Source organism: Coccomyxa subellipsoidea, assembly GCF_000258705.1.
Source record: "Coccomyxa subellipsoidea C-169, whole genome shotgun sequence".
Taxonomy (NCBI): domain Eukaryota; kingdom Viridiplantae; phylum Chlorophyta; class Trebouxiophyceae; family Coccomyxaceae; genus Coccomyxa; species Coccomyxa subellipsoidea.
In genome coordinates this window covers 282,857-294,395 of record NW_005178025.1, presented here as the reverse complement: position 1 = coordinate 294,395, position 11,539 = coordinate 282,857, and the positions used below count along the sequence as shown (strand labels likewise).

The 11,539-nt window shown below is 53.4% G+C and overlaps 1 protein-coding gene across 1 annotated transcript; it reads right to left on the bottom strand.

Annotated features, from left to right (window-relative positions):
• Positions 1–288: 288 nt before the first annotated feature.
• Positions 289–9,251, bottom strand: COCSUDRAFT_58321 (hypothetical protein; the record flags this gene model as incomplete). Its single annotated transcript, XM_005644059.1, has 16 exons — positions 289–504; positions 715–1,182; positions 1,560–1,987; positions 2,282–2,417; positions 2,799–2,995; positions 3,370–3,562; positions 3,900–4,130; positions 4,589–4,732; positions 5,073–5,197; positions 5,572–5,790; positions 6,096–6,165; positions 6,391–6,621; positions 7,087–7,321; positions 7,724–7,823; positions 8,274–8,442; positions 9,060–9,251. 16 exons carry the CDS (start codon positions 9,249–9,251, stop codon positions 289–291), a joined length of 3,354 nt encoding a protein of 1,117 aa, XP_005644116.1.
• Between the last annotated feature and the right edge of the window lie 2,288 nt (positions 9,252–11,539).

Genomic DNA, 11,539 nt, shown 5'->3' with positions numbered 1-11,539 from the left:
TGGCTCTGTCAGTGAAAGCACTGTTTGAAACAGCCATCCAGGACTCGTATAATCATTTCTTTTATCGACAGTTTTGCCAGACGGCAGCGCGGTTGTGCTTGCAGCAATCTGTGGTCTTCTCTTGCTGTACCTTCCCAAACTGAATTTTGTTTCAGACAGGCATTGCAAGCCTCTGCAATGACACTCGTCGGATCTCATTTGCGCCAATTGGGTTTCTAGCTACCGAGTTGTCTTAAGACACACCGCGCATGCAGATTTCTGGCATAATCAAGATCTTACCTTGAACTCTTAAGTAGGCCGAGCGTCATCTTCGTCTAGCAGTGCCATCATTTCATCACCCTCTCCTACATCCTTATCATCTCCCTCCTCTATATCTTTCCTACCCCCCTCTTGAACATCTTTGTCACCCTCCTCTAGGTCTCCAATATTTTCATCGTTGCTCTCACGCGTTGCCTCATCCTTTGCTCGCCTGTAGCCTACCAGCCGCGGTGCTTCGTCAGCCAACTGTACAGGGTTCACCTCCGCACCAGCAGGCTTGTCTCTGCTCCTGCCTCCTAACACAACAGTATCTGGAATGCCTCCTTCTCCTACACTGTCTCCTGCCCTATGTGAAACAGCATGGTTTCTTTGTTTGCTGTTGTTTAGATCAAAACCCCATGATCGGTCACCCTCAGTCCTGAATAGGTCCCCCTCATTCCTCCGACCCATCTGTACAATATCCCTCTCCTCTGACGCGAAAGCATCCTCTGGCCTTGAACCTATTTCTTTATCACCCCTCTGCCTCAATTGCTCCCCTGCTCTTTCGCGCTCCCCACCACCTGAGTCAAGACCCTCTCCTTCTGTGAAAGGCTCTTCGCCAGTATCTGATGATCCCGGCTTCAACAGTGAAGCTCTCTGCAACGCTCCCCCTAGTGCATCTGTTGCATCCTCTGACGCAGGGCGGTTCTCAGCTCCTTCTTGTGTCGGTGCCTTGATTCTCTGTCCGTGCGCGTCATCTCCCCGATCTCCAGCGCCGTCGCTCATCCCCGCCGATTCATCGCTCACCCCTGCAGCGTCCCGTTCAGGCTCGTGGAAGCCCAGCTGCTGCGGATCCAATAGCTCTCCTCCGCTGCCCTCCAAGTCCAGCTCCGCCCTCTCGGCCTCGTTTATCCTCTTGTCCTCTGCCGCCGCGCGCTCCTGCGCCTGCATGTGCAGCGCATGCATTAAACAACAAACACATGCATGCTTTAGTGAGTGAGGTTGCAGTAGAGTCTAGCTGAGCTGTGTGCCGTGCTTCCATGCAGACGCTGCAGCGATTATGGCCCGTGCTTATGCCTACTACACGTCCTGCAGGAATTCTGGCCGGCAGTAGAATGGTATCAGTGCTTGAAAGGCATGTCACTGGCTCCAATTATCACAGCACAGCCTGCACTACACGATGCCAGCTGAGAACGTGGCCCCTCCCATCCATCGATCATCCCAAATATTAATACGGTTCTCAATGTGCAAAAGGAGATATTATGGCGCCTTGCCTGCCGGATCTCCTGCTGCCGCCGTTCCAGCTCGGCCAACCGAGCAACCTCCCTCTCTTGCGCCTCTTTTCTGGCCGCCTCGGCAGCCGCCGCCTTCCCGGCAGCTTCCCTCTCAGCTTCCCTCCTCGCCGCCTCCTCCGCCGCGATCGCGTCAATTTCTGCCTGCTTCTGCTCGGCTTCCTCGTCCACCGCCTCCTCCGCAGCTTCCGGGGAAGGTTCCCGGCCAGCTTCCCCGGCAGCTTCCGCGCTCCGGCCCGCTTCCTGCAGTGTCTCTCGGCCACCCTCGCCCTCTCTCTCCCGCTTCATTCCCCCTTGCATCTCCCCTGAGCCCCTCTCCTTCTCAGCCCCCTCCTCAGAACTTCGTCGTGAATCTGCATCCTGTTTGAATTTGAGGCCCTCACTTTTCTGCGCGCCTTCTGCTCGCCGATTGATTTGCTCCTCCAGGTTGGCGAACGTGTCCAGCTCCCTGATGGCTTCTGCATTTACATTCAATATTTTCAGGATCTGCTGTGTATAGGCTGCAACCCTCTGCTCGTGCGCTCTGCGGCTTGCCGCTGATGTATGCGTCAAACAAAATCAATTAAATGTGGTGGACCTACAGGCGATCTCAGCCATTTATGCACAGTGCGGTCTCAACACGTGCAACAAGCCCGCCACTGTAAGTCTGCAGGACTTTGGTGTTAATGGGCCCTGGTATGCAGCTAGCATAGAGATGTGACTTAGGATATATCATATTATTGCTGAGGGAAATACTACAATGATGGGCGCACCAGTGCTGTCAGCACCGGAAGCTGCCAGGTCAACTTCTGCCTTCCTGGCATTCTCGCCTGCCTGCCTGTCCGCATGCTGCCCCACAGAAGCCGCCGCTGCCTCTTCAACTGGACCAGCCAGCCTGTCAGCTTCAGCCTGCAAGAAATCAGAAATACATCACTCTGCAGCTATTTCTCTGGCTTTGACCAGAGCATATCGCGCCGCAGGAAGGAACCCTTGTTGCCCGGCTGGCACTTCTTGCGCGCTCCCTTGCAAATTGTGTTGACTGAGCGCACGCTAACAGCTTCATCTGTACACAGCAAGACAATGCTCTGACAGCATTCAGGCAGGAAGTTTGGCACAAAAGACGATTGGCACTTTACACGTGCTGTGCCAGAAAGAGGACCCAACATAGAAGCAGACTCGGGACACAGATGTACACCACACATGGCCAGGTGTGTGGCCAGCACATAAGGAAGGGCATCAAAAGGAAACATTTGCTCAAATTCAGATACAAATTTCAAAATAAGAGCTCACCGGGGAGGCTTCCTCCAGTGCGCGGATCTCCTCCATAGCGATTACCTCACCCTTGTCGGCCTGCGCCCCTACAGCGGCGTACCTCCGCCGGTCCATGCTGACCTGGAACATGCCTGCCAGGCAGCTGCCCTGCACCTTCTCCACGGCTTCCTCCAGCCCCTCTCGGCTCCCCAGGCTCTCTATGTTCACCACCCTTCCTGCCACATCAGGTAACTCCCTTTTTCATGCCTATAATATGACATACATTATCCTCCATGCCGCATATCTAATGCCCAAGTGTAAATATGATGAATGCTCAAGCTCGCGGCTTCACACAAAGTCCAAGAGAGTGGATGAAGGCTTTGCGCAAGGGATCATGTCAATTAATTGAACAGCATGAGCATACGCAGAGGCTCAAATTTCTTCTCTTCTCTGTTGCCAACGACAGGTCTCCTGATGTGAGGACTGCAGCAGGAGTGCAGGCACAAGAACATGCATGTGTGACATTAACATGTCAGGCATCTGTGCTGTGAGGCAATACAATGTGTCATCAGATGCTTGACTATAGGCAAAGAAATGAATCACTGCACACCTAGATACGCGATGGGCTCGTCCCCAATCTCCTTCATGTGGGAGTCGAGCCAGTCAATGTCAGAAGCGCTGCTAAATTTGGCGATTCCCGACTCCTTGGAGTTATGCAGGAGGGTGTTCCTTGCGCTGGGCTGCGCCCTCTCTGGCGGCAGCAGATCGTCCCGTAGAAAGAAGAAGTCCATCAGGTTCATCCCCTGCACCAAACACCCTCATCCTCAATCCAATATCACCTTTAAAATCTTCCTTTTCCTGCTTGCTTTTCCTGCTTGCTTAGCAAGGATGTCAATCCTCTGGATATGAAGTGCCGTCCTCCTGATGAAGAGGCCTTCTGGTTTTCTCCAGAGCTGTGTTCAGCGCCACATATTCACGGCTGGCGCCGTGTTCTTTGGAAGCCATGCATGCGTCCTCAGCTGCGTTCACATTGCTGGCAAAAAGCAGTGCAGGACCATAACATCATCCAAGTCAGGTCATGTCGAGTCAACAGCAAAGCAAGCTGTTGTGGCAAATGAGGAGAGGGCCAGGAGAACTCACATGCACGTTGCAGGGGATGTCATAATAGTGCCAGACCAGGCATCGCCGCGAGGGAGGAGCGCCGTCGACCGGCTGCCGCGGGACAATCTCCAAGTCCGAGCGCCAGTCGGCCCCGAACCAGCGCTTGGGGTCTTTCTCGTTGCTCTTCTGTGACGCCCCTTCCTCGTACAGCCAGGGGGAATTGCAGGAAAAGTCTGGCCACACTGGCACTCTGCCAGACAGCACCGCCAGCTGTGCAGGCAAAGCACACAAGTTTCAGTGTGGGAGGCAGGTTCAGCAGCTTTCACGATGCGAGCCTATTCACACTCTGTGCCTGGAGGCAATGCAGACAGTGTACCACAGAGTATACACAAACCTAGCTTCAGTATCGCTGCACAGTGCTCGTGTCTTGCACTCCTCACGCTGCACAGCTTGTTGGTACCGGCAAGCATGCCCGCATGCATGGACTTTGCCCCGAATATTTGGACCCTCTCCAAATTTTAGCTGTTGATATCAGGTCTATAAGTTCCCTGAAGCACTTGTTTGCTAGGATTGTAAACATGCAGAGACAGCAACCAGCAATTTTGTGGTAACATCTGGCCTCTCCAAGCCACTGTTCATAGGCGCTACCATGGTTGGGTTTCAGAAGCATTGGCATTTCTCTAGCTTCATTGCTGTCAAAGAGGCCAGTGAGAGGCGTTCGTGCATACCTGCACCAGGCCTATCAGCGCGGCGCGAACCTGCCGCTCGGAGTCAAGCTTGAGAGGCAGCACGTCTGGTGCAAATGCCAGGACCTTGCGCGCTGCCAGGGGCGCTCCCTGCTGGAATCCAACCTCCTCCAGCATGCTCACCACCTGCCACATATGTGTAATGTATGTGTCATCCCCACCCTCGCTTGACACAATGCAGGAAGCTGAAGCTCAACTCAGCTGTGTGTGTGTGCCTGGCTTCAATGCTGTGTGACTGCTTCGGTGTGAGTGTATGTCGATTCGAGCGGCCTCAGCATGCGCTTTGGCACAAGGCTACTAATTAGCATCTTATGCCAGGGAAGCAAATCAATTGCATGGGCAGCACAGCGCTGCTGCATGTCACAGATATTTTGTTCCACTTGGCCGCTTCACAGAGCCTTCTTCCTGGCACTTTTTCCAAGAGAGTCATCTGCCGTGTTCGCATTGGTAAGAAGAAGTAACGCACCTCCCAGTGCCACATGCCAAGCGCCTTCATGACAATGGCGCGACTGGGCAGCGCGGCTCTGATGCCCATCATGTGAGCGAAGAACACCGGCCGCGGCTCTACATAAAACGCCCCATTTCTCAACCCTGCACACCCCAACGCAAGTTTTGCTCTGCGCGCCTGTTCTGTCTTCCTATTGTTTTACAGGTACTTCACTCAGAGCCACGCACGAAATGCAAATTCCAACATCAAGCGTTGTTCAAGGCCACAAGGTTTTCTCCAATGTGCACAAAAACGTAGAAACAAAGGCGGGTGTGTCTCTCTCCGCTCGAGTGATTTGAGCAGGCACAACAGAGGCTGCATGCATGGACTTGTTAAAAGCTAAAATCGAAGTAAGCAGCAATACATTGTAGGCACCTACGCAGGCTGAGCTGAAGGCTGAACAGACAGTCTCCAGGCCTGCTGCTGCACAGGAGCTTCATTTTGAAATTTAGAGTGGAGGACCGTAAAAGCGGCACACCGTTGTGCCCGTATTCCATGTAGCGCCCGTACATGACGGGCTGCAGCAGCTGCTCGGAAGCCGTAGTGTTCCAGGGCGTTCCCTGCTCGGCTTCCAGCAGCTGCCGCCACTCTCGGCCCAGCCTCCCCGGCTCCGCCGGATACACTCGGCCGCCGAGGCGCTCCGGCAGCTCCCCGGATGACTCGTGAGGCACCCGCAGCGGCATATCATAAAAGCGGCCTGTCGAAACAATGACGTGGCACAGTCAGCATGAGACTCTCATCTGGGACAGCCTCCACATGGAAATATCGCTGAAGCCCTCAACATGCTGATAAAAGGTGTGCGTGCCTGGGTTAATTGGCAGAAATGGATCCAGTCTGATTACCGGACCCACCCTGAAGTCTTCTCTTCCACGACATACATTGACCACACGCCAGGGCGAGAGCACAGGAAGCATGGTACACAGGTAACTAATTGTGCTGAGCAAGGAATGATTGGGTAAGAAGCACTAAAAGACATTTGACAAGCAGGAGTAAATAGCCTACCTCCCTTCATGCCCAGGCGAGCCTGCAGCCCGGAGTCCAGGTCAACATCTCTGTCCTTCCTGTGGCATTCCTGCACAACAGCAACAATTTGTAAGGAAACACAGATATTCGCGCCTATATGAGCACTCTTCCGGGCGGGGCTTCAAGAGAGGAAGATGTGCATTGACCACCATTCTGGGCGTGCTAGGAAAAGCAGTGCAGAAATCCCTTCCAGCATCAGCACAGGTATTGCTCTGCTCTTCCATAGTTACTTCAGGACATTCACATCTTGGAGGCAAGCGAATGGCCTGCGCACCTCCTCTGCCAGCTGCGAGTGAGCCTCATATATCTTCTTGAAGTGCTCGTCGCTCTTTGCGCGGCCCCAGTGATTGTGCCAGATGCTGTGCCAGCCCACAGGCCGGCCGACACAGGCGCTGACGGCTGCATCGTTCAGAAGGCTTGAGTCCCTTAGCATCTCCAGGAGGCTGCCTGGCGATGACAGGCCCTTCACTTCCATGAACCCCGGGTGCTCTGCATACTGAAGCGCCTGCACTACAATGCACATGCTTGAAGAAAGGACAGATTTTTGGAGACACGCCGACGCGGCTGGAAGGCAAGATAACCTGGCTCCCACTCAGCTGCCACCACGAATGACCCAACGATCACAACTGTATAACCATGACAGCCGGACAGGAAATCCACCAGACTCAAGCTTTCCTCGGCAGGTTGTGGCCTCACATGCAGGGTGCACATCCAGTGCTCTGCAGTGACAAAAGCAAAATTAACCGTTAGTATACGGTCTGCCATTGATTCCTGTGCTCCTCATGTGCTTTCAAGCACAAAGGAACAACCATTGCCTAGCCCGAGCATGATGACACAAAGTAATGAAAAATGATGTAGCGCCAAAAAAGTGCATGCATACAACTTGCTGCTAACTTGCAATGCTACACTGTAACAATCCTGCATGCCAATATCATTGACCTGCCAGGGTGCAGTAGTGGAGGGCGCGTACCCTGTACACAGTCTCACTCAGAGCCCAGGCGACCGGCCCGTTCACCGCTGCATTCTGGACGTACACAAACCCGGCCGTCATGCCGCCCCAGCCGCCGTGAGTCATGGTGACTAAGTGCGCGGTCTGCAGCGGCGATGCCTTCAGGTATGCGTAGGGGTCGTCGCTCAAATGGCCCTCAGCGTCCATCGTCAGCACATTCAACCCCTGCCGCACGATACGCGCCGCCATGTGCCACCTAGGCATGACCAGACATACAGAAATTTCAGTGATATCATCTACACAGCGCCACCTTAGTGCGTGCCTTTGAAGAGGCAGCACTCGACTTCATTAACATGCCCAGGGGACTATCGAAGCTGTCAAGAATAAGCATTGCAACATCATTGCTTGCATGGCAGCACCAGAAGATGACTCCGAGCATAGGCTCGTGGCAAGAATGGCTGTGAGCCCGTCCTCTTGTTGAGGCATTGGCTGCATGCAATGCCCTCCACCAGTACTTAAGAGGCCTAGTCTCCTTTGGGGAGGGGATCAGGGACACCACTTCATCTCCACCTAGCCACCTCGGCTGCAAAGGGTTGAATGCAAGGTATTCAAGGGCATGCATCAGGCTCGTCCCTTGGAGTCGGTCTCAGGCAGTCACCTGAGCAGCTGCAGCTTCTCGATGTCACGCTCACCCCCAAGCCCATCCCTGGGGAACATATTCAGCTCCCCATTGGCCAGATAGCTCGTCCACACACAGCCTGCACGCCACATGCGCATGATAAAATTTCCCGCCAAAACATGCTGCAATATGCAGGACATTGTCATCTCTCGACAGCAGCAGCAAACAAGCCGCAAACTGCACACCACATGCATCCAATGCATACTTCCTGCCATAGTATACAGCAACATGCAGGACGATTTTACCACTCAGTAGCTGCAGCAAAAAGAAGCCGCCAACAGTATGTGCTCTCCCTTCCGTTTAGAGCAATTCCCCAGGCACGGCTCTCCCTTTGAGCTGGGCAGATGAGACCCGCTGCTAGAATACCTCAAGACCCAATATCCAAGGCACGCTGTCCTCCCCATTGTGAGGTATTATAGTCAAGCAACTGGCTCCATCCACCCAGCCCCTGGACTAGAATGACCAAATAGAGGCGGAAAACACAGGACAAAGGACTCTCGAATGGCTGATGAGGTGGTCGAGCACGGACCGATGTCAGAGATGACGGTTGCGGCATGCAGGCAGCAGGCTTCGTCCAGACCCAGCAGCAGGAAGTGCTCGAAGGAGAGCTTGCGCAGGTTGAGGACCATGTTGAGCGCCAGTGGCAGCTCTGGCTCGCTGAAGGCCACCAGGATCACCTCTCCCTTGTGGCTGCGCGCCTGCATGCATACCCAACCTCAGTCATGTTTTAGTAACGCGCATACTGTGCTTCAGTGGCTTGGCCCCGGCTGGCGGGGGCCGGTATAAATACTGAGCACCGTGCCCACGGTTGATTGGGTCTTGCTTAATCTGGCGAGTCCAACAAGTGGTAGGATTGTGGCAGCCTTCAACTGCAGCTTGTCTGCAGGACGTACCTTGCCTTTTGGCAGGAAAGCGTGTAATAAAAATAGTGATACTATTGTGCTTCAATGGAAGCACTTGGACGTGCCCAAGGCTCACAAGTGTGTGGCTCCAAACACCATTCCTAGCACCGCGATTCTTAGAATCAGATCAGAATGCATCCAGAATGTATGTTGCGCTGTGCGCCTTCACTGCGACACTGAATACCCTCTGAGGAAGTATTGTCTGACTTGCTGTGATTACAACTCATTATGTGATGCAGGTGACCTGAAGGCTGCCCATAGAGCCCTCCATCCATACTTAAGTGGCATCACGCGTGATGCCAACAGTCTTCCTGCTTGCCTTCTTGATGTAGCAAACAGGCACCCATATGTAGTACCCAGACTTATTGGACATATTATCCATGACAGCAACATGGGGTGCGACTGGGCTGCACCTGCAGCGCAGCCTTGAGGGTGCTTGTTGACTGGATGTTGCCCAGGAAGCGCTTGCACTTGCGCAGTCTCGCGTAGGGGCTGGGAGGAAGCACGCCGCCGTAGGGGCTGGCCTTCTTGGCGCCTGCCAGCTCGTCCAGCGGCTGCAGCCGGTTCCCCGGTGCCAGGGTGCGGTTGCGATTTCGAAGGCCCATTCGCTCCCATCCCCCGTGCTTGAACACCCTGCGGGGGGAATTGAGAGGATTTCAATGGCATCTCAACACTTTCAGTCATCACAGCAGGTTCATGTGCTCCCAGCTGCACAACTTGCTGAGGAAATGTCGGGGGTTGATTTGTCCCAGGCCTCTCTGCGTTTCCAATCTTGTCAGCATGAGAGAGTGCAGCAAAAACGTGTCAGCTGACAAGATCAATAAGGAAGGCAACGAAACCGTTCATCATGGCAAAGGAAATCAGTCACCGGCGTCTGCAAGAGCGCGGGAGTCATGGATAAGGGCATATGCATATTTTGGACATCGGTACCCCTGACATGCCGGTCTCTTGTTGAAGAGACATAGCATTGCGCAGGAGGATGTGCAGATCATAGTAGAGGGGCTGGCGGATCAAGTCAGCAAGGGGGCCTTACACAGAGTCATTCTCCCTGGAGACGGTAAGCTTTGGCAAGAGGATATCGATGTCCACTATGCCAAAGACAATCTGCGCCAATAGCACAGCTTCTCTAGCACTTGGTGTGTACCGCTTGCATATTACGGGTGTGCGATCTCACAAGTTTACTGGCATATGGATTGAATGTATCATGATCAACGACTGGAGCGCACCAGAGCGCCTAGAAAGAGAGCAACTCGCACTGACGGAGGAAACCATCGTGCAACGTCTTTCATGGAAAATACAGCCATGGCATCACCGGTAGCAGGTAATGCCTGATATCCATGAAATGTATCGTGTGCTCTGATACATAGCTGTCAGATGACCACAGGAGCTATGGATTAGCCGGACATTCCTGTTGCAGGCAGTACTAGCTAGCCAGCCAGTATCTGCCTTGCATATGGAACGATCTAGATCATTGTGTCAGATGTGTTTCTTTGCACTTTTAACCACTAAGTTCGACAATCCCAGACCCAAAAAGGCTTGGCATCTAAAAACCCAACTAGTCACGAAACAGATCAATTCCATTGTGAAACTATTAAGCCCAAAAGGAGTGCAACTGCAATGAATGCAGTCCTAAGTCCCCTTGCAAACCGTGAATGACTTGTACATATCTGCCATCGATTTGGATCGTCGTGGATCGCGAAGAAGTTTGCCCCCGCTTGAAACCCGACATCGCGCTCCGAAAGCGGCACGTGTCACGCGTTGCTTTCGAAACGGGGCAGGGACAGCTCCAGCCTTGTGCGAGTAGACATTTGGCCGATTGCTTGCTTTCTGCTAGACACAGTATAGCATGTAACCCCGTCAATTATCTGCTCAATGAAAGGAGGCCCTTTCCTGACAAGATTCAGAAAATATACTTGTTCATCATTGTCACGGGGGGCCGTGACACACCACAGGGATTGAAAAGAGTTCACTTTCATCCCATGTAAGGGCAGATACGGAGAGATGGTCTTGGACGTGAACCGGAAAGCAGTGCAGCAAAACCTTAAGGAAGTAATCTCCAGGACAGAATCCAGTAGAGCACGGTAGGTACTTACAACATTTTAATTGTACGTAGCAATTCAGAATTGCGTTCAATATAGGGATGCTTGCAGGATTGAGATTCAAAGGACCATTTTGACTTTCCTCGCAAAAGTGAGTTTCATGCTGTCTTTCTCTGTCTTTAACCTTGAGAAAGTCACATCTGTAGGGCAAAGACAGGCTGCGGAGTTCAGGGCAAAACGACATCAGGTGCACAGAGCTCCTCTGCTCTTATTGGTCTGCTGTGCAGCTCTGGTAGCACATCGAAAATTCCCACACCACAAGCATGCAGCACTGATGCGGCAAGCGGTGCCACTGATCAGCCAAAGAGTGCACTACCAGCTGAGCACTCTCGCCCTACTGCCAGCAGAGAGTGTCAGAGCAGCAGCAGGGGCACAGCTACCACCAGGGCCCAAGACACAGCAGCAGAGGGATCCCTGCAGCAATGCCCCTTGTGCCAACAGCTGCTGCCCACTCACGCCCTCCAGGAGCACATAAACAGGGAGCTGGATGGAATTTTGACAACAGAGGACAGCTCTCAAATACCGGGCGCCGCTGCCATCACTGCGCATGCATCAAGCAGGCCCATGCAGAGGGACAAATTCACAGCGGCTAGACTGCCACGCAGCAGTAAGCAGAGCGCAGTTCTAGATGAGACTGGCGCACATCCAGAAACCTTTAGAAGAAGAGGTGGCACCGCCTGTGAGCAGCAGGGGTCACAGCTAACCGGCCATGGCAGAAGCAGATCAGGAGGGCTCTGTCAGTTGGAGGAACCCCGCTGTGCAGATGGCAGAGGCCTCAGGCAGCAATTTGGTGC